The sequence below is a fragment of the Sciurus carolinensis genome, chromosome 7 (genome assembly GCF_902686445.1).
Source record: "Sciurus carolinensis chromosome 7, mSciCar1.2, whole genome shotgun sequence".
Lineage (NCBI taxonomy): Eukaryota > Metazoa > Chordata > Mammalia > Rodentia > Sciuridae > Sciurus > Sciurus carolinensis.
Genome location: NC_062219.1, coordinates 53,315,138 through 53,338,479, shown reverse-complemented (window position 1 = coordinate 53,338,479; position 23,342 = coordinate 53,315,138). Strand labels below are relative to the sequence as shown.

The following is a 23,342-nucleotide window of genomic DNA, read 5'->3' as shown; positions in this document are numbered from 1 at the left end:
TAACTGTATGCATGTGTGTAATTTTCAGTTTTAGGCATGGATCCATTCATACTAAGTTTCTCATTTTCATATTGTCCATATTTCATATTGCCCAAACTCTCTCTCTCTGACCCTTAGACAGTGAAAGGTTTTGGTTGCCTCAGTAAATCCTACCTGACAATTAGAGATAAGGCTCTGGTTCTGGGACATTCCTTGCATAATTCTATATTTATAGAACATTTTTCTGTCTAAATGCACTGTAAGTTATAGCGCCTGGCAAGTTAGAAGAAGCCCACTAAATGTTTCTTTTTAATCTGTGGGAAACTGCCAGCAGTGTAAATCAAGGCAGTCAGAGCTGGCTGGACTCCTCTAGGACCAAAAGCACTTAAGCCTCAAATCTAATGGAAGGAAAAAATCTACCGATCTTTATCACTAAGTGGTCCTTTTGAGGAACATGGAGAATTGCTGAAGGAAGCAGACTTGTTGGGAAGTCAGTTGTTATTGGGCTTGCTGCTGGGTGACTCTCTGGACTCAGGGCTCTTTGCTGAATAGGAGTGAGACTCTCCACGATTGGAAGCTAAGCTGCTGAAGTGGCAGCTGACCTTGGCCTATTCCCTTTTCCCCACTGCAGACTGGAAATAGCAAGAGCAAAGGGGACAAACTGTGCAAATAAATATAGCAAATCTCAGCTGATGAAATTCTGAATACATTTCTTAATGGCATGAGAAAGGATTAATATTACTTGCATTGAAGAAAAACATACACACTTCCTTCCACAGGGAGAACTTAAAAAACAAACTACAAAAAAAGATACAGAATCCAGAAAATGCAAATGATGTCTAGCTTTAAATTTTACATGTGTCATACTTATAGAAAATCAGTGCATTGAAAGAGAACTTAATCTAGACCACCCCTTTATATTATAATTGAAGAAAATGAAGTTCAGAGAAATAAAATGACATACCAAAGTCACATGGTAGGAAGTAGCAGGGATGAGATTCAAGCAGTTAGTTCCATACCTGCTCTGCTACACTGGGCTGCCTCCATCCCATCTCTCAGAGACTTATCCTCCCTACACAGAGTTTTCCTGTTCATAAAGACATGACATGCTAATATCAATTCACTTCCAGGTAAAACCGCAATGGCTGTCTTGTATTAGCAGACTCATTGATGCAATGAGTAACGAAATTATTAAATTCTTTAACCATAAGATGTGAAACACACTAAGAAATTTACTAGTAGCTCTAAAAAGGTCATGGCTGATGAACCCTTGGAGAGTTAAAGAGAAGGGTTATAATAAACAGGTGAAAGGATTCAGGCCTTTCTGATGAATAACAATTGTTTATGTAAGTACTGGCAGGGGTCAGTATGAGTCCCTGAATGATAGTAACAAGCTAAGACCTTACCTTTCACTATAACCATCAACCCATGCTGGACATGTAGCATGAGCAAGAAAGAAAATTTTTTTTTCTTTGAATTCACTGAATTGCATTTGAAATCCAAATATCTACAAAGGTGTTTGTTACTATAGCCTATCCTGACTAAGACAAGCAACTAAAATGTACTCAGAGCAAGATGATTGTCATTATTTTGCCAGCATTCACATAGAAGATTCCCAATTCCACACCATCAAAGATTAAATGGAATGCTTAAACAGACCACTGCCTTTTGAAAGTCTTGGATAGAGAAAGAAAAAATATGTAACCAAAGATAATTCAGGGTCAAGCTTAGACTCAGAGAAGTTAGGTCCTCAGATAAAGACCATAAGGAAATTGTGGTTACAAATCCTACTGTCTGGCCTGTTTTCTAGGCCTCTAACATACTCTGCCAGGCCTTTTTCCTCCTAACTAGAATTCTCTTGCTTACTCATTAGTTAGTTCAAATTCCACTCGGTATTCGGGGTCCAGTTTTAGTCCCACATACTATCCTTAAGTGACCTAATCCTTCAAGCTTCCCCCAGTGTAAAATGGCATATGCCAATGAAGTGCTTCAGAAATTATCTATTTCTCACTTTATACTTATCAAACGTTTGGTATAATCTGATTCAAGTGTGTTGAACTAACCAGAACTAGAAGCCTTATGAAGTTACCACATGTTTTGCTTCTTTTACAATTCTCCACAGAACTGTTCCAAGGGACATTTTTACATTGATTTAAATGCCAGGGAGGAAAGAACTTGCTATAACTCTTGGGGCTGAGGACAATTGTTTTATTACTTTGGAAAAAAGTAGGGAAATTCACTAAGTGGACTTTATAGTAATAGCTTAATCTAGCTAAATATACTCTTAGGTAGAAATAAATTTTTACAAATCCTGCTATGGTTTGGATCTGGAATGCCTCCCAAAGGCTCACAGGCTGAAGGCTTGGTCCTCAGTGCAGCAAAGTTCACAGGTGGGGCTTCAGGAAAATGATCGGATCACAAGGGCTCTGATTTCATCGATGGATTAACCCAATCACAAATTCAGAAATGAATGGAATTATCGGGAGGTGGTAGAAACTGTGAAGGTAGGGCCCAGTTGGAAGAAGAAGGGCACTATGGGCATGCCCTAAAAGGGTATATTTTGTCTCTGGCCCCTGCCACTCTCTCTGTCACTTTCTGCTTCCCAGTCACCATGAGGTGACTTGACTACCACACTCTTCTGTCATGATGTTGTCTTACCACAGGACAAGAGGCAATGGAGCCAGGATATCACTGTGAAATTAAGCCAAAATAAGCCTTTGCTCCTTTAAATTATATTTTGTCACAGAGATGAGAAGTTGAACTAATACAAATCCTAAATGTCTTTGATTTAGTTTTGTTCAAATTAAAAGAAATTTTAAAATGATAAGCAGTTTAGCAGATACTGAAACTGCAAAAAAAAGCATTTCTGAGAATTTAAAATACTCCATTAAATATTAGCATTTGTTTTGATAGATTTTAAAAAGTTAAATATTTACATGTCAGTTATTATAAACTTTAAGCTAAGTTTCTATACCTTGAAAACATATTAGATTTCATCCATATCTGTTTATGGAGAGCACAGAGCTTTTCTATAATATTGAAAGTTTGTTTTCGCAATTCCAGAGAACTGAAAACTACAAATACTTGTTCTCATAAATTTTATTCGTTAAATGCAGAAAATGTAGTTGTTCAGGCAAAGATAAAACTATCTTTGTCATCAGGGGTTGATCCATAGGCATCACAAAGATAACCTTCTGATCCCAACTGCTCTGGTTTAGTTCTTATCATTCATCCTGCACAAGGCTGTGCAGATTCTCTTGAAGTTCAGTAAGTGAGTAGTCCTTGTAGGAATTTATTTTACAGGTAAAGTAGAATCAACATATTTTAAAACATGGCACACAACATACTTTATAAGATACATTTGACCTGTCTGTACAAAACTAGCTCAGAATTTCTCTCCCTGTACTTTCCTGTTGTTAACTGGTTAGTTTATTTTCAGCAGGAGTCACTTGGTTTGTTCCTAAACAAGTTCATATCAGCTGTATATATCAGTTGAAATGACATAATTTAATTGAAAATTAGGTAAATCCATGAAATATGTGCACTGAAGAAAACAGGTTTTTTTTTTTTTTCCTATAAGAACCAAATCCATAAAAGACAGGTGCTATTTTAAAATGTTGTTGTATTTGGTATGGGTGAAGTAACTGTAAAACGAAAGAGCAAAATCACTAAAATCTCAGAGTGTTCTACAATCGAATTGCTTAGAAGTGTCAAGTTCTTGCTCCATTTTTAAGAAACCAAAACTGGAAAGGATGGGTGATGCCGTTCAGATGGATTTTTGCAAGACCAGAACTCCAACCAGGGGACCACACACACACACACACACACACACACACACGCGCTCGCACGGGTGCACGCAAGATTGGCAAATGAATATGCATGCGTATGTTTTCAGTTAAAATAAACTGTGCGTGTACATGTTTTTGTGATTCCTTGCTTTAACCACCTTTTATATAACTGACCCAATTACTACAAATGGGTGACTTTGATATGAGGCTTCTACTCAACTTGTTAATTAAATGTTGTAGAGATTACACAAGTGCATAGTCAGAGGCAGCGCAATGTTATTGATCGACTTAGAATGCTGGTAGGCTAGTATCAGTGTGTGGCTGGAGGAACAGAAACATAAATCAGAATGTAGACAAGATGGAAGAGATGACCTATAACTTCCTTTTATATATTTTCACTACAAGAGAAATATTTCCACCTTCAAAAATTTAACATTGGCCAGTTTTACAGCACAGAACAAGAGCTTGTTTACAAATGAAATAACATAAAAATCAATGGTAGGGATGGCTACTATTCTGAAGAGAAAACATGGCTGCCCTTCCAGATGTAGCTTAAGGAGGCCAAGACAGGCAGACCTGGCTGTCTTTAACATGCACATCACAGTGCCTGCCTGGAGGAGGTAACTGGGCCAGGCCTTGGGGGTGGAACCCTACTCTCCAGACCAGAACACTGGGCTCCACCTCCCTGAGGACTCCACTCAGCTCACAGTAAGATGATTCCAGAAAAGAAAAGCCCATAATATTGGGGCAGCTCTCAGTGAAAGGTGAACACTAGTTATTGAACCACCGACCCCAAGTTTAGGAATCAGTCATCCCCAAAATAATTGTCCATATCTTGACCAACTATTCGCCTCCCAGTGGGAGTGGCCCTTTACAGGAAGCCTGGATCAGGAGAGGTATCTATATTCTGAAAACTGCTAAGAGTGATTCTGATTCACTCTCACATGAAGAGTTTAGTTTCACAAGGACCATGAACGCTCTGAAATCAACTACCAATGAATGTGCATGTGTGCAGATGTTCAGTATTTCTGCAGTGCTTTCCAGAGCAAATTTTCATATTAGAAAAATATAAAGAACCCCTGTTGTGAACTCAGTTCAAGTCTTAACCGCCTGGTTATCTGCATAGTCCTGAGGAAATCTGAGAAGAGCTGAACAGAAGTGTTCCCTGTACACAGCCTCCCTGTTGTATTTCTCTTTCTCTCTCTCTCTCTACATTTTTTTCCCTCTAGTCTCCAATCTGTTCCTATTTCTTCACTTCTATTTTTAAGTTGAAAAAATTTTGGTTTCAAAATAACTATAACCTAAGAATTCCTTGGATAAAAGACACAGAAAATTGAATTTCCAATTTCCCTTGCCCCACTTCTCCCATTCCTGTATGGTTTTATTATTAAAACTTAAAAAAAAAAAAAAAAACACCTTAAGGGCACTTTCTGGTTTTCCTATTAAGCTAATGACTTGACCAAATATGCATGTCTTTAATTCAATTCTATGCATCATCACTTACCTGTAGTTTTAAGACCACAAATTATACATATAGATAGTACTTCTTTCCTGTTTCTTGTCTCAACACATCACTATAAATAAGGAAGAATTTGATGTTGTATGTGTTAAACAGGCTCCAATCTGTGCTGGTGGTTTGCTTTTATAAATAAGAACATTCCTGGTCCAGGAATAAGGCCCAGGCATTCAGATTTTCCAAAACAACTCTCGTATCCAGGGTACCCAAATAAATTCAAGCATTTCAGTTTCATAACTGATGTAGTTCTCTCCTCTTGATTGAGGTTTTTCTAACTGCACATTAGTTAAATCAGCTATTTTTTACTATTTCAGTGCAAAATGAATATTCACAATTCAAAAGAACATTCCCTATCATAATTATATAATCAGTTTGAATTTGTTTTTAAGCAATGTAAGACATACTTGAAATTCCCAACCTGACAAAAATAGCTAAAACTAAACTCTTAAAAAATATTAGTTGATTTTGGAAAATAGCTAAGAAGCCTTAATAACAAACCTAAAATCTATAATAATCAACATTTTTATGAGATTTAGATTTTGACATAGAGTAGGTATAACAGAGTAGAAACAACACTAAATCTGACCTCAGCTGACCTAGGTTATAATATCAATTTATCTTGACCAAGTAATGTGACCAGATTCCCTGTTGACAGAAAGGAAACAATGTCCATCTCACTAATAAGACTATTACAAAAACACTTGGGATAACAACAGAGCCAGTCTTCGTAAGCTAGGAAAAGCTGTCTAAGTTCACTGCTCTTCTCTTTAACACAAATGCCCTCAAAAATGTAACAAAATGCTCCCTGCACACAAGTCATTGCAAGTGAGATGATAGTTGTCATTGGGTAGGGATGAAAGTGAGGAAAAAGAGCCAAGGTAGCTGAAGTCCTGAGCAGAGTAAGAACCCACTTGCTTGGGGTTTACTCATGGGATGCAAGTTTGGTTCAATACACAGAAATCAATAAATGTAATTCACCACAAGAACTGTCCTAAAGACAAGAATCACAAGATTATTTCAATAGATGTAGAAAACACATTTGACAAAATATAGCATCCATTCATATTCAAAACACTAGAAAAACTAGGAATAGTAGGAATATATCTCAATATTATAAAAGTTATATACATTAAACCCAAGGCCAACATCATTCTAAAAGGAAAAAAAAACTGAAAGCATTCCCTCTAAAAACTGGAACAAGACAGAGATGCCCTCTTTCACCACTTCTATTCAACATAGTCCTTGAAGCACTAGCCAGAGCAATTAGGCAAAAGAAAGAAATTAAAGGAATATGAATAGAAGAAGAGCTCAAACTATCTCTGTTTGCCCACGAATGATTCTATATTTAGAAACCCAATAATTCCACCAGAAAACTTCTAAAACTCATAAATAAATTCAGCAAAGTAGTGGAATATAAAATTAACACCCATAAATCAATTGTGTTCCTATACACCAATGATGAATCAACTGAAAGAGAATTTAGGAAAACTATCCCATTCACAAGAGCCTCAAAGAAAAAATAAATAAATAAAATACTTGCAAATCAATCTAACAGAAGAGGTAAAAGAACTCTATAATGTAATAAACTACAGAACACTAAAGAAAGAAATTTTGAAGAAGACTTTAGAAGATGGGAAGAGCTTCCATGTGCTTTGATAGGCACAATTAATATTGTCAAAATTGCCATACTACCAAAAGCAATGTACATATTTAATGTGATTCATTAAAATTCCAATGAAGTTCTTCATAGAAATAGGAAAGCAGTCATGAAATTCATTTGGGAAAATAAGAGACCCAGAGTAGCTAAAGTAATCCTTAGTGAGAAAAGTAAAGCGGGGGCATCACAATACCAGACATTAAATTATTATTCAGGGTTATAGTAACAAAAACAGCCTGGTATTGGCACCAAAACAGACATGAAGACCAATGGTACAGTACAGAAGACACACAGACAAACCCACATAAATACAGTTATCTCATATTAGACAAAGGTACCATAAACATACATCAGAGAAAAGCTAGCCTCTTCAACAAAGGGTGCTGGGAAAACTGGAAATCCATATGTATTAGAATGAAATTGAACTATCTCTCACCCTGCACAAAACTCAGTTCAAAGGTGGATCGAGGACCTAGGCATTAGACCAGAGACCTTGCACCTACTGAAAGAAAATGTAGGCCCAACTTTCTTATGTCAACTTTGGAACCAGTTTCCTCAACAAGACTCCTAAAGTGCAAGAAATAAAATAAAAAATCAATAAATGGGATGGTAACAAGTCAAAATGTTTCTTCATGGCAAAGGAAACAATCAAGAACATGTGAGAAAGCCTAGAGAATGGGAAAAAAATCTTTGCCACCTGTACCTCAGATAGAGCATTAATCTCCAGAATATATAAAGAATTCAAAAAATTCAACATCAGAAAAGCAAATAACCCAATCAATAAATGGGCAAAGGAACTGAAAAGGCACATCACAGAAGAAGATATACAATTGAAAACAAATATATGAAAAAATGTTCAACATCTCTAGTAGTTACAGAAATGCAAATTAAAACTACACTGAGATTTCCATCTCACTCCAGTCAGAATGGCAATTACAAAGAATATAAGTGACGATAAATGTTGGCCAGGATGAGTGGGAAAGTTTCAATCATACATTGCTGGTGGGACTGCAAATTGGTGCAACCACTCTGGAAAGCAGTATGGAGATTCCTTAGAAAACTTGGAAAGGAACCACCATTTGACACAGTTATCCTACCCAAAAGACTTAAAATAAGCATACTACAGTGATGCAACCACATCAATGTCTACAGCAGCTCAATTCACAATAGCTAAGCTATGAAACCAACCCAGGTATCCTTCAACAGACAAATGGATAAAAAAAAATGTAGCATACATACACAAGGGAATATTACTCCACCATAAAATAGAATGACTTTATGACTTTTGCGAACAAATGGATGGATCTGGAGACCATCATGCTAAGTGAAATCCCAAAAAACAAAGGCTAAACGTTCTCTCTGATATGTGGATGCTAACACACAATGTGGGGAGGTGAGAATCGAAGTTCAGTGGATTAGACAAAGGGGAATAAAGGGAAGGTATGGGGGTAAGGGGGGAAAATAAAAAAAAAAAGAACCCTCTTGCTTAAGAGAGATGCAATGAACCGATAGGTGTTTTGTTGTTTGTTTTGACAAACCCCTGGTGTTCTGTGTCAGTGCTTTGTGCAAAAAATGGACACACCAGGCGGCCAACAAATGCACAGAGATGACAGTGTGAGGTTCTCTTCCATCTACAACTAGCAAGTTCTCTAGGTCCCTAACACACATGGCTGTGTATGTATGTTTCTGACAGATGCCTGCCAGGCTTGGGGGGCTGTTGGGAGAATGAGCACCTGAAGCTCACCAGGAGCCAGGTGATCACTCCTGAAAGGCCAAACCAGGTGCTACCTACACAAGCAAATGCATGGACTCCACATTTCTGCTAAATAAACATGACTGCACCCTTCAGTGAGCACCACCCCAGACCCGGGTAGCAGGGCTCTCTCACAGTTCTTTTATCTTTATCTGTGCAGAGCAAAACATGGGGTTTCACTACCATTCCTTTCATGGGCTCCTGGGCATTTTTTAAAATTCACATACTGTAAAATTTGACATTTTAAAGATATAATTCAGTGACTTTCGGTACACAGGTTGTCCAACAATCACCACTATCTAATTCCAGAATATTCCATCACCTAAAAAAGAAACTTTGGAGGAGCAGTCACTCTACTCTTAGCCTCTGGCAACCACTAGTCCACTTTCTACCTCTATAGATTTGCTTCTTCTGAACATTTTATTAAAATGGAATTAATGCAATATGTGCCCTTTTGTGACTACTTTCTTTCACTTAGCATAATGTTTTCAGTGTTCATCCACGCTTTAGCATGTATCAGTACTTCATTCCTGGATTAATAAGATTCCATTTTGGACATTTGAGTGGTTTCCAGTTTCTGGAAATTATAAATAATGTTGCTATAAACATTTGTGCACAAATTTTGTGTAAACATATGTCATTAACTCTCTTGAGCCTATCTCTAGGGGTGCAATTGCTGAATCTCTTGAACCCTAATATTCATGCCAGCACTTTCTATGTGAACCCTTTCCACAGCAGACTGAAGGAAACAGAGTTCACCAGAAAAACCCAAAAGTCAAAGAAAGAAAGGAAGACATGTATAAAGGAATACAGGGGTTCCACATGAAGCAATATATTGCTGCTCACAAAGCACCACTAATAATATCTTTCACCTATAAGGAAACACAGCAGTGGCTGTAGCCAGAATGAGGGGACCAGCACTGGACCTAAATCGGTGCAATCTTCTTAATAATAACAATCTACACAAAATGAGTGCTTACTATCTTTGAAGCTCTGTGTTGAGCATATTATGTAGATTGTCTAATAGTAGAGAGGATGGGGGAAACACCATTATTGCAAACAATGTCTGATCGCAGCCACGTCTGCCCTCTGCCAGAGTGGCATAACTCATCTCTAGGCCAGACCTGGAGGGAGAGGGGAAAACAGGAAGCTAAATGCCTGTGGGAATGGGGAGAGGCATATATTTGGGATTTGTTTGCTGGAAGGTCAAGACACTGGGTGGGGAGTAGGGTTTGAAGGCTTGATCATGGAAGAGAGGTGCTTATGAGAAGGCAGAACAATGTAGCAGGAGTCTGGGAAGAAAGGGCACCCAGTAAAAAATCTCAAAGACCAAGGAAACTTTGAGGAATCGGTGTTAGGTTGGTATTTGTTTTGAACTGCATTGACAGCTCCCTCTATTTCTTTGAGACCTTAGATCAGGCCTATAGATGTCACTCTGAAGGATTAAAGAGGTGCAGTGCAGGCCAGAGATGAAACACTAACCTTGCAGCAGGAATTCTGCAACAAGTGATCAGAAAATGTAAGCTTCAGAAATGTCAGAATATTAGATGGGACGAAAAGTATGAACTCCTACTATAGGGCTCAAGCCATTTTCAAAGTATTAAGGGAAAAGTGACTCCAGAAGCTGCACATGATGGGATCATCTGACTTTCACAACATAATCTGCCCAATAACCCTACTGTTGCATTGGGAAAGGAGTAGCAGGTTGGAGCAGGCAAAGCCAAGGTCCAAACCACCTTCTTAATACTCACTACGTGACAATGGCACAGAATAAAGACCTTCAAGACCTCATGGTAGCACTACCATGAAGGCTTAGAGAGTACCAGAACATCTTCTCAGCACCTGCTGGAAGTCTAGGACTGTTCTTCTCAGGCTACATATAGAAAATTCTAGCATGGAAGTCTCCTGGAATTGATTGTGTTCACTGAAGTTTTCTCTCACCCCCACCTGAAATAGTCACATTCAGTGGACCTGAGGTCACTTCTGCAACAGGGGTTGGCAAATATTTTCTCAAAAGAGCCAGATAAGAAAACATTTTTTAGTGACTCAGGAGGTTAAGGCAGGAGGATCATGAGTTCAAAGGCAGCCTCAGAAACTTAGCAAGACGCTAAGCAACTCAGCAAGACCCTGTACCTAAATAAAATACAAAAAAGGCCTGGGGATATGGCTCAGTGGTTAAGTGCCCCTGGAAAAGAAGGAAAGAAAGAAAAAAAGAAGAAAAAACGTTTCTTAAATTTTTAGACTCTGTGAGCAAAGAGGCAAAATCAAGGAAATTAAGTAGGTATTATAGAACAAGAAAGAAGACAAATTTCTACAATGTTTTTAATGAAGAAATGTAAAAAATAATAACACACAATTTGTAGTAATACAGATTTAACAATAAGAAGAATGGATTTTTTACACTATTTTGTTTCAGAAGTTCAAAGTTAATATTTCTAACATCCAATTGATTGCAAATGTTTATTGTAAAAACCATTCTTAGCTCATGAGCCATATAAAAATAGGTGCAGGCTCAATGTGGCTCTCACCCTCTGTTCTGTAGTCTGAAGCAAAGTGAATGCTGGGTGTTCTTGCTAGGAATCTGCAGCACCCTTACTTGGAAATCAGAACTCTTGAAGGGACTTAGGTGTTGCCTTTGAAACATTTAGAAATTCCTCAAACCCATTTTCCTGGTACCTAAAAGAAATGACCATTCTTCCAGTGAGTACTTGCTGAATACCTACTATGTGCCAGTACTCTATCACTGAGGACATAGTGGTGAGCAAGACAGATCATCTACCTGCTTTCATGGGGATGTGACTGAAAACAAGAATTGAAGAAAAATGGTTAGAAAAAAATGGTAGTTCTATGGAGAAAATAAGAGAAAGTATTAGAAGGATGGAGACAGGGAGCTACTTTGTGTAAAGCAATGTAAATAGGAGTTCCTTCTTCTCCACATAATTACCAATCCTTGTTTTATCAGACTTCTTGTGTTTCTTCCCACAGGATGTGGGTGAAACTGAATCTCATTGTTTTGATTTGCTTCCCGTCTTGACCTTTTTATGTGTGTATACATTTTTTCTTCTAACTTTTATTTGTCCTCTTCTGTTAATTCCTGGTAACTCCCTGTTGGTTTTCTGCTTGTTTATCTTATTTGTTTTGTTACAGTTTTATATTAATCCTTTATTGGTGATATGCATTGCAAACATCCTCCCCTAGACTCTGACTTGTCTTTTAGATTTGTGGTGTCTTTTGTTTACAAGACTTTCACTTCTATCTGTTAAATAATCTGTTCTATGTGAGAATTAGTTGATAACTGCCTGTCTCAGCAGGCAGATGGGAAACGGCATAAATTATGAGTTGAAGCCTTTGTTTCATCTCTTATCCAAATTTATTAATGTCCCTGAGTCTTGGCTTCCTTGTCTGTGAAATGAGAACAATTCCTATTTCATGGGTTGGTTCTGAGAACTAGAGAATAAATGAACTCCTCTAGGATTATGATCTCCTCCATCTCCACTTAAATTACAACTTCTTGAAGGACTTATATTCCCCACAATACCAGGTGCAGCGTTGATACTTAATATTTTGCTTACTATATTGACTAAATTGAACTTACCTTTAAAAGGCATATAAAGTACCAACTACAATAATATTCACTTAAATTTAACTAAAATGTGGAAGACAGGAGCATTTACTAATTAGCTCTTTAACCCACGATTACTCTAACTGACCTCCCTTGAACTAAAGAAGTAATGGAGTGGTAGTAGGTGACCCACAACGGTGGTAGTTATGGGAGACTTGTAAACATTCTTTTGAGGGAAAACTATCTTTCAACTATCTTTTTGGAATCACATTTATACAGTCAATCCTCATACAAACAAAATTATTTAACAGCATTTTATAAAAGATACTTGTAATTAGTTTTAAGGAAAAAAGAAATCAAACTGATGCAAATAGGTAAAACAACTTCATAAGTGGGTTCATATGGGGAATAAATGTACAATGCATACACTAACAAAAATGTACTAGTTATAGCTAGCCTTTCAAATTTTAAAATATATATACATTCTATATATATAAATATAATTCATATATGTTATACACACATATGTATATTCCAGTTCCTCTAATCCCTGAGTATATTACATATGTTTTAGGTTTCAAGAAGAATAAAAGAAATACTAAAATATTTAACATTTTAATATTAAAATCCCAGCAGCTCGGGAGGCTGAGGCAGGAGGATTGAGAGTTTAAAGCCAACCTCAGCAACTTAGTGAGGCCCTAAGCAACTTGGCAAGATCCTGTCTCTAAATAAAATACAAAAAAAGGACTGGGGATGTGGTTCAGTGGTTACGTGCCCCTGGATTCAATCCCTGGTGCCAATAAATACTGGGCTTTATACATCACAGGCCACTTGCCTATAGCTTCCTGGTACTCATAAACCAGTGTTGCAGTGGTGAAACACCAAGTTGAACACAGATGACCCTCATTTGCTGGACTGTTTCCCTGTGCCAGGACACTGCCTGATGTTTTCACTTCTGTGTTCTCATTTCATCTTCACAACAACCCTGTGAGTTATGTACTACTCATTTTTTACAGAGGAAGAAACTCAAGTTCAGAGGAGGCATGCCACATATCCATATTCAGAAAGCAGCAGAGAGAATTTAAGCTTCCGACCTCCAGTGTAAAAGCAGGACTGGAGGAGTGTCTCAGTGGCAGAGAGCTTGCCTAGCATGCACTAGGCCCTAGGGTCCATCCCTAGCAATGCAAACAAAAACGACAAATATGAGCCCATTTTACAGGTGAGTTTGCAACATTCTCAAGTATTTTCATGCCATTTGTAAATCCACATAAACTGGTATCCAAAGATCCCCTGTATTACCTTTACTGGCTTTTCCCATGTTCTACTCCCAAAACTGCTGACGAAAGAAGCTGCTTTCCACAGCCTAATCATGCTGAGCTCAATGAGCATGTATTTTGCTAATTAGGATTTTTAAGTGATTTGTTGTGCTCTACTCAAAGTAGATGAAATATAAACTAAAATTGCTTGCTGTCATATTGTGCATAAGAGTAAATGCTATTCAACACGAGTATTGCCTCTGATTTGTGGTTAGATTCTGAAAATACATTTGGAAGTCTTTCAATAAGCTCCAAATAAAAATGAGGAAGGGATCGCCATGAAGATGGATTTAGACACAGAGTTTGACTCCTCTCATCAGAGGCCTTGTGCTCATTTGCACTTCTGGTTTTATTTTTTTGAATAACTTGCTGCTTCTCCCCATCCCCAGGAAGGAAAAAAAAAAAAGAGAGAGAGAGGGAGAGAGAGAGAGACTGGCTTACCATCCTTCCATTACTGCCCTGTGCAAAGAACCTAACATAAACAATGTCAACAAGAATCATTGTATTTAACAAACTCCAGGATGTGCCCCAGCACTGTTTGTAAGATGTAAATCAAGTCTGGTTTTATTTTAGTATGCTGCTAAATTCAGATGTCTGCTTCATTTTAGATCTCAGCCCCCTAAAAAGAGCCAACCATGCTTTATCCAATACTGTCAAATGCACAGATTCAGCGAGACATCAAAACACAAATGTGAAACATGACCTACACAATGTCCGTTTATGTATGGATGATTGAAAGGTCACCATACTATGGTGGCCCTAAGCGCTGCTCACCAAATATTTCCAATTCTGACTTCTGATACACAGCAGGGTGGTACGTCTGGCTTTGGTGGGACTGAGAAACAAGCTCTGGCCATTGAATCTAGAACAGGTGTGATATGTATCACTTCCAGGCCAGGGTTTTTAATACTACCACATGAGCCCCTCCAGAGCACTCCCTCTTCTGCCAAGGTGACTAGCAATGTTCCAGATGGTGGCTGTGCTGCCAGCCTGGAGTCCAGAGAGAGGCCAATAAATGCACAAAAAGGTACCTACCCCCTAACCAACCCTGCATGAACCAGTGAATACACAGCACCAACAAGAAATAAATCTCTGTCAGTGTGAGACATAAGATTGGAGTTTTGTTTATGACTGCAGCATAAACTGGCCTCTTCCTGCCTAATACTTCAGGCAAATGGTATCATGAAAAGGACTTGGTGACTCTAGAGATAGGTTAGCAGATTTGTGTAATTTAGTATCTGAAGCTAAATGTTATTATCTTGTCAGAGAAAGGCTCCTCGGCCCATAGTTCACATGGCCCCAATCATCATGTTCCAAAATCTGAATTAAATAGACCTATTTAAAAATTGGAAATTGAAAAGGGAAAGTTACAGTTGTAAACTTCCGAACTGCCAGTTCTAATTTATTGGTCTGTCAAGGTTCTTAGTTGTAAACAATAGAAACTACTCTGGCTACTTAAGCAGAAAAGGAATTGATTAAAGATTTATTAGCTTGCAGAATCGACAGGGCAGGAACACCACCTCCTGACACGCAGGTGTAGACCACACTGCCTCATTACTGGGCAGATGCCACGCACAGCTCGTTTCACCATTGCTAGAACTCTGACCACCAAGCCATTCTGTGGTCCTCATACCATCTACTTTTTGCATCTGTAGGGTACAATCCAAACTCTCATGCAAGTGTATCTAAATGGTGATGCTTAGGTCCCGTGAATATCCTTTATTTATTTATTTAGGTACCACGAATTGAACTCCACTCCAATTTTTATTTTTATTTTATTTATTTATTTATTTGAGCCAGGGTCTCCCTAAGTTGTTTAGGGCCCTGCTAAGTTGCTGAGGCTGGTTTTAAACTTGTGATCCTCCTGCCTCAGACTTGCAAGCTGCTGGGATTACAAGCATACTCTACCACATCCAGTCATGAATGCACTTTAGGTGCAAGGGAAAATGGGGCAAGGGGTTGGTTCTTTTCATGAAAAGGTAGAGAATTCCTCAAATACAGGAAGGGAAGATATGGTCAAGAAAAATTGTAAGTACTCACTAAATCTCTGGTACTATATAACTGACTTCCTCAAGGCTGGTTTTAGTTCATGATTGGGTTCCCGGAGATCTGGTTTCTCCAGGTCTCCTTTTTCAGCTGGTACCTGCCATTTCAATCAGTCTCTGGTTTTACTACATCTAGCTGGGTCTGCCACTTACAACCTGAAGAGTCCTAACTGATATAGAAATAACCATATGTTTAGGAATCCCAAACTAGCCAGTTGGAAAGGAGACTGTAAATAATCAGATGCCTGAAGAATTATTTGAGTGCTTTTTCTTAAAAGTAACTCTCCATTGACAGAAAAAGAAAATCAAAGAATGTAAGACTCTGACTTAGGTTTGAGAACTCTAATTGGAATCATGGACTGATACTTTCTCTACAAGTCTTCACAAATAACTTTTTACTTTAAAAAAAAGCAAGGGGGGCAGAATTATATATACATATACATAGACATACATTCAGTTGTATATTGTAGGCATGTACACTGAATAAAAAAATCTTACATATAATCATATATGCAAGGTGCCAACTTATTGCCAAATGCTACTTGGAAATAGGGTTATCTATAAGGAAACATCTCGACAGAAGTAATTAAGCAATAAAGATACATACATATATACATACATATACAAACCCACATTCACATAGATGCTAGGGTCTGAGATTATTAAAACACAAAAACAAAACCCAAATACTGTAATCTGTTCTAGGTGCTCAGGTCCAAGAGTTCCAAAATGGGCTAGTTGAAATAAGAGAATAAAATACTGCGTAAAAATGATACTCAATAGTTAGGGAATGCATGGACTTGACTTTTTTGGGTAAATTAGATGAAGTTTCCCTGTCTCTAAGAATGGTGTCCAAGACAGGGAGAGGTACCATTTTACCATGTTTAGGGAAAGTGGCCAGAACCAGTCAACCCAAGGTGAACATCAGAGACAGCCCTGGAGAGGAATCAAGTCAGTCACTTTGGTGGCATTGGAGGAAGAAGGAGAAGGAACTCAGAAAGCTAGGATTTCCTGAGTAGCCCTATTCCTCCCTCCCTCCACAGGATGGTGACTGAATTCTTCCTCCAACTCAATGAGAAATCTGCAAGGTCCCATCAAATTTCTTTAATTCTTTTCTTATTTTTTGTTTAAGCTACACTAGAGTCCATTTTTGTTGTTCACAACCAAAAGAATATTACATTAATAATGTATTAATATTAATACTGTTAATGTCAATAATATTTATATATGCCCTTCAAACTTACCCTCCCCAATGACCACTTCCAGTCTTATGTAACTGTATTATAGGAAGAGTTCAAAAGGACCTTCAACTTCTCTCTCTACCTGTTATGTGCCACGCTGCAACTGAGCAGCATTAATCTTGCTTAACACTTTTTAGGAAAAACAACTGCTAATTTGAGAACATCTGGCTCACGGTTGTAACTTCAAATGCCTTTAGAAGACAGGTAATGTAAATGGAAAGAACAATAAGCTGGATCCCATTAGATGCCTCATCTCCTCATCTAAAGATATTCATGATATGGTTGGGGCTGGAGGGTTATAGCACTTACCTGGCAGTCACAAAGTCCTGGGTTTGATCCTCAGTCCCTCTCCCCCAAAAAAGGATATTTATTTTCAGAAACATAAAACACTATGTGGCTAGAACAAAAATCATAGTCCAAATTTACCTCCTACACCATCAACTAACAGCCCAGCTTGCTATTCATTTAAATTATACATGGCCCTGGATCATAAGGCTCCTAAAACTCAGTTTCTTTTCAGTTATTTGGCAGGATAAAAATGCTTCTTGAACAGCAAGTTTTCCCACCCTCTTTTAGCAGAAACTCCACAGGTCATTAATGGAACCAATGTAAGATATTCAGAGGACCCTATTGCTGCTTTTCAAAGCTTATCAACCCTGGTAGATTCCTGCCTCTGTGTGTGTCTCCTAGCAAATTAAACAGGCGCCTGATACTTTCCACGAATCATAGAACAAAGAACCAAACTCCTTATAAACACAAGAACTCCAAAGGTATCATTGCACAGATGGAACAACTCAAATGCCTACCAGCCTTGACAGGGTTCGGTTTAACTCTAAGGCCCTGATTCTCTTCACAGACTGAAAAGGAAATCCAATTCTATTGGAGAGCACCGACAAGGCATTCTTTTCCTTAGAGAAAATGGACCCGGACAAATTACACACAAAAACCTAAAATCTCCACCGGCAGTTGTTGAAAAACAATACAGCCTCCATTAGCAGTTCCTTTGCCCGCAGAGTGCTCTCTGAGAACTAACGGCAGGGTTTGGAAAGAGTGCAGAGCCCTATTCCCTGTCGCAGGCACATCAAAGTTGTAATAAAAACCTGCTTTTCTTTATGAAACTAAGCAACTGCTATTTCACACCCACATATTGCTGGAGCTCATTCAATTACCCTCAATGACTTTGTTTAAAATGGAAATACTTTGCCTCCTGAGGACCGTGTGAGAGGACTGATTCATGCTGCTCCCTGAAGGACAGAAGTGTAGGTACATGTGCAAAAACCTGAGGGGCCGTAAACTACTGCTGAGCCATATTTCACAAGGAATTCAAACCTGCCTCCAAGTATTTTTTTAAAGAACAAGGACTCTCAATGCGGTTGGATATATTGGGGGGCATGCTGTGCCACTTTTCCTCATTTTTCTTGCTGACAATCACAGAATTAGAAAACTAAGAGGAGGATGACAAGAAGTGAGAAAGACCAAATTTTGCCATATGGGTTTTCAGAAGAAGAGGAAACAGCTCCTTACCCCACACACACACCCACCCTGACACATTGTTCCAAAGGATCAGTAACTCACAAACCAAGCCAGCACATTGCTGGGTTCTGCAGCGCAGTGACTCAGAAGTCACTTTCCCAGCCAACATATTAAATGTCAAATTACGTGTCTCTGATAAGGGAGAAGACATTTCTTCAGGAAGCTTGGCCCCTGAGCAAGTATCTCTCCTGTGCATATGAGCCCTCTGTTTTAAAAGCTGCTGTCTTTTAGGTGGAGTGCCAACCTTTAAGAGTTACAGCATGCAGAGCTGCATGAAGAAACATAAATCATGGAGACCATATCTAGTCCTCTATGAATTCACAACCCCACTCAAAGAACTTCACCTATGGGAACCATAGTAAATGTGTGAAAGAAAAGAAAAGAAAAGAAAAGAAAAAAAGAAAGAAAGAAAGAAAGAAGGAAGGAAGGAAGGAAGGAAGGAAGGAAGGAAGGAAGGAAACATAGAAAAGAGAGAAAGGAAAGAAAAAGAATCACAGTGGTGTTTTATGAATATTTAGTATGCAAAATTTAGAGATTAAGAACTCTGATGGAGGGCTTAAAGGAGTCTGGAACATACAAGAATATATAGGTTCCAGGGTAGTCACAATCAAAAAGGGCAGTATTTATCCATCATTTCTCATTTGTTCTCATTTCATAATGTTCTTAGATTAGAACTCCTGATGTGCAAGAGGACTTAATAATAGCTAGCTCCTATGCAGCTCGGTGAAAAAAAGGGGATGTGAGAAGAGGGAAAGAATTTTATGAGGACTACACTTTTCTTTTTTATAACAGATTGTTTTCTTTAAGAGTAGCATAAGCTATGATTAAAGTGGCAATATAATTGCTGAATTTTTGTGCCTCTAACACCTGCGAAGGAAGCATGGTGACAAGAAATGCTCGGCAACCCAATTATTTCATGCAGGTTTTCATCCACCCAAAAAGCTGTCCTCAAAATAGAATGGAACTTGCTCTCCTTTACCAATCTGGCAGGTGCCTGGGGCAAAGTAACCAAGAACTTCATAACATTGTTGATCAGTATTCCCAACAAGCAAAATTTAAATAAAATAAAATCCAAAGAGCCTGACAAATGCATTTCAATTATTTAATGGTGCATTCAGCTGATATTATACCATGTCTTGATGTGAGGCTCAAAAGGAACAAGATTTGTCCCCAGAGAGATATAGAATATTCAGCTTGGTTCTCAGAAATGGGAAGACAGATTAGATAACTGGTCTTTCCAGTTTTGAGGAATATTTTAATTCAACTGTCATATAATGGGAAAATGAAACAAATTCAAGATCCTAACTATCTAGGAACTTGGGGAAGTAAAATGTATATTTGAAAATAAGTAAACATTTAGAGAGAAGGCAATCCAGGTAAACTTTTTCTTTAAGAGGCTAAGAACCTAATATTTTTACAGTAATACTTAGCCTTTGCTTCTTTCTTACATAATATATAAAAAATATAACCAAAGGCATACCCATGACCAGCTAATAGTAAGATTTTTATATTTTCACACATTTCAATCTCTGGAGTATTTGCTAGAGGTTACTATGGGAAATGTGATCCTTTCCATTGAGAACAACTGTGGAGACAAAACATTCCATTTGAAATGGATTATCAGGTCTTAACATGCACAAAGCAACTCACAGCTCACAGAAGGTATAGCCGTTGTCATTCCAAACTGGGGCAAGATCAGCATGGAAACAGGATTGACATGGGATGGTTTCCAGGTGATAAAACTTGACCTGAACATTCAAGGATGGAGAGGGGAGGAGGATGGATGACCTTACAGGAAAAGGAGGATGGGGACCTTGCAGAAAAAGGAATAAGCATGAGTCAAAGGAATAGAAATAAATGTTAACAAATCACATTTGAAGAATGGTTGAAGCTATAGAGCAGGGACAGATATGTGAAAATTAAAGCTACCATTATTGAGTGCTTGGACGTATCAGGCACTATACTAAATATTTTCTTTTTATTTTCTTTCTAATCTAATTTTAATAAAATTGAGCTCCAGGGTTCAGACGTGGGTCTTTTGTCCTTGTTAGCCACACTCACTCCCTAGTTGATCTCATTCAGTCTCATGGTTTGAGTACCACCTGTACATGGATGATTCCCAAATAACTACTTCAGCCTGGACCTTTCCTCCAAGCCCCAGATTCATATGTCCAACTGCCTATTTGATATTTTCACTTGAATGTCTAAAGGATATCCCAAACCTAACGTGCCTGAAACCAAGCTTCTCCTTTCTGTCCATCCACCAAAGCAAAACAAACAGAAACTAACCGCTCCTTCATGGATCTTTTACATGTACCCAGGGTCACACAATTTCTCATCACCTTCACACCTATTTCCCTGCCTGCACCATTCCCATCTACAGTCTGGATCACTGAGGCAGCCTCTTAAAGGATTAGACGTGAACTTGCCCCCTAGTGATTCTGAGTTTATGCATTCCAAACCTTGCCATTTGTAACCCGGGCTCCAGGTGTCTGAAGTAGAGACAAAGACTTAAGAGTAATTCTTGGATGGGTGATAGCAGAAACAACAGATGTTGACAGTGAATCTGAAAGAAAAGGTACAGGGTGTAGTGAAGGGTATCAAGGATAGGACATTTGAGGACATCTACAGAGGGACAAAAGAAGTCAAACTCGAGAAATGTCAATTCCTGGCTCAAATGTCCCCTCCTCTGTCTGCCTTCTTGACTCTTCCTTCTGTAGGTTCCAGGTCTGAATGTGAACTAGCAGACTGGTCACAGCACTGGATGCTTTTACTAAGTGCCTCCTCCACTGGACTCTGAGCTCCCTCCAGCACTGGGTGCCTGGCAAGCTCCTGGCAAGTGTGTTGAATGCATAATACAGCGCCATGGAAAGTGCCTGAGGAGCATGAGAAGAAGTGGTTGCTTCTGTTCAAAGAGCTAATTAAGGCTTTACATAGATGTGCTGTTTCAGAGGGAAAAAAAAAAAAAAAAAGAACTGGGTTTATCCAGGAAGATAACATGGATGACCTGGAAAGAAACAGCAGTGGTGTGGGAAGACAGAGGACAAGGCCTGCAGAGGAAGTGGGAAAAGGAAAGCAGGAAAGAAATGGTGGAGGATATTGAAAAGTAGGGTAGAATTGGGCAGCTGAAGAAAGCAGCAGAGCCAACAGAGAGTACGGGTTGTGCAGGATGCAGGTTTGGGGCGGTCGTGATACCTAGAAGAACAGAGGAAATGCCAGGCAGCAGAAAGAGGTTGCTTTAGAGGATGTGATTGGTGTTGGGATCCGGCGTGATGTGTCTAAGAACTAGGCAAGCTCATATGTGCAGTTCTTAATCTTTTCACTCTAAAGGTCCGTGTAAACTACGAGCACCGAAAGAAGGGTGGGAGGCGAGGGGCTTAATCAGAGGTTAAAACTGGACTATTCAGTGAGGTGTGAGGCGAGAAATTAATGAGGTAAGAAGAGCAACACTGTTCGGTGCTAAGTCGGACACAAGGTATTATTTCGGTCCTTAAAGATCGATTAATTTGCCATTAAGTGGTGCTGGGGGCTTGATTTCTCACCACCATCCAGCCATCATCCAGGCCTGGGGTGGGATTCCAGGGAAATTCGGTTGGAAGGTGGAACTTCATCGCTGAGATGAAGGTGGGAGACAAGCCACTCACTGTGGATACCCACCCAGCTTTATCCAGGCCTCCATGGGGAAAGCACATAATGGCAACCACGACTGCTTTCTTTCTTTCCCTTTCCTTGCCTGTCACTCAAATCTTCTCTCACTAAAGTAAGCAGGGCTTTGTTCTTCATTGCTGGATACCAGGAGCCTAGAAAGGGGCCTGGCACACAGAGGATGTTCAGCAAACCCTGATTGAATATGAAATAAACTCTGCTCAGTTCCACTTCATTCCATTGGGGCACTGAAGGATGCCACCAGTGAAGTCGCCTGAGTGAGCACAGGAAAGAAGGGAAGACTCTGGAGATCCCAAGTAAGGCCGGCTGCCATGCCCGGGGCGGAGGGCTCCTTAGCGGGGTCCGGGTGGGGGATTCTGATCCAAGGCCCAAGACTGCCCGGTTTGCAACTGACCTTCCGGCGGAGCCGCCCGCGAGGGGAACAGCAGCTCGGCTCCGGTGTCCGGCTCCCGCCGCCCCCCGGCGGTGCTCGGCGCCCGCTGCGCACGTAGGTCACCTGTCTCTTGCTTGCGCCGCGCGGCGGGACGGGCGCTAGTGGCAGGTGCGGCCCAGGCGGTCGGGGTATCGGGCCTCGCGAGGCGCTGCGGACTGGGGGTCCCGACCCGGCGCGTCGCAGCTCGACGCAGAGTCGCAGGCCCAGCAGCAGCGCGGCGCCAAGCAGGCACCGGTGCAGGGCGCCACAGCTCCTCCCCTGAGGCCTCTCCCGGACCATGGCGGGGGCCTGGCCCGGGACTTCGCTCTGGGTACCGTAGCGCAGGCAGCTCCTGGCCCAGCAGGGATGGCCCCGCAGGCCCGAGCTGCCAACTATGGAAACTCCCCCTCGGGCCGGGGCGCGGGCTCGGACCCGCCTCCCTCCCTCCGGACTGTGGAAGCCCCAGCGTAACCTTATCCTGCCCAGCCGGGCTCAGCCCGCCGTTGGAAGGGGCGAGGCGCGGTCCCCCGGCTGCAAGCGGCTGGACTAAGCAAGGGACTCCCAAGGAGCGCCCTCCACCCTGACCTCCAGAGCCGGCCGAGGTGAAAGACACAAGGCCAGGAAAAGCTTATTCCTAATAGACTCCTCGGCCATAACTTCATTTTCTGGTATTGGTATTATTAGAAGTCACGCAGGAAGCCGATAGGTGAGCTGCCAGGTTTTGCTACAAGGAACAAGTTCTGATTGTGGAGCAGTTTGTGCCATTAAGTGAGATATAAAAATAAATCATACTTATGCTAGGGTTTACAACTTCTCTCCCTTGAGAAGGGGAGTGGGGGTGGGGAAGAGGAGGAGAGAGAATAGCACTCAATGC

At 40.0% G+C, this 23,342-nt stretch overlaps 1 protein-coding gene across 2 annotated transcripts in view; it reads right to left on the bottom strand.

Annotated features, from left to right (window-relative positions):
• The window catches only part of Mettl24 (methyltransferase like 24), a 97,456-nt gene extending 74,609 nt beyond the window's left edge, over positions 1–22,847 (bottom strand). For both annotated transcript variants that reach the window (XM_047558133.1, XM_047558134.1), the window contains exon 1: positions 22,451–22,847. In XM_047558133.1, the coding sequence (XP_047414089.1) occupies positions 22,451–22,768 (318 nt within the window). In that variant the 5' untranslated portion in view covers positions 22,769–22,847. The remainder of the gene's footprint in view (positions 1–22,450) is intronic.
• Positions 22,848–23,342: the final 495 nt, after the last annotated feature.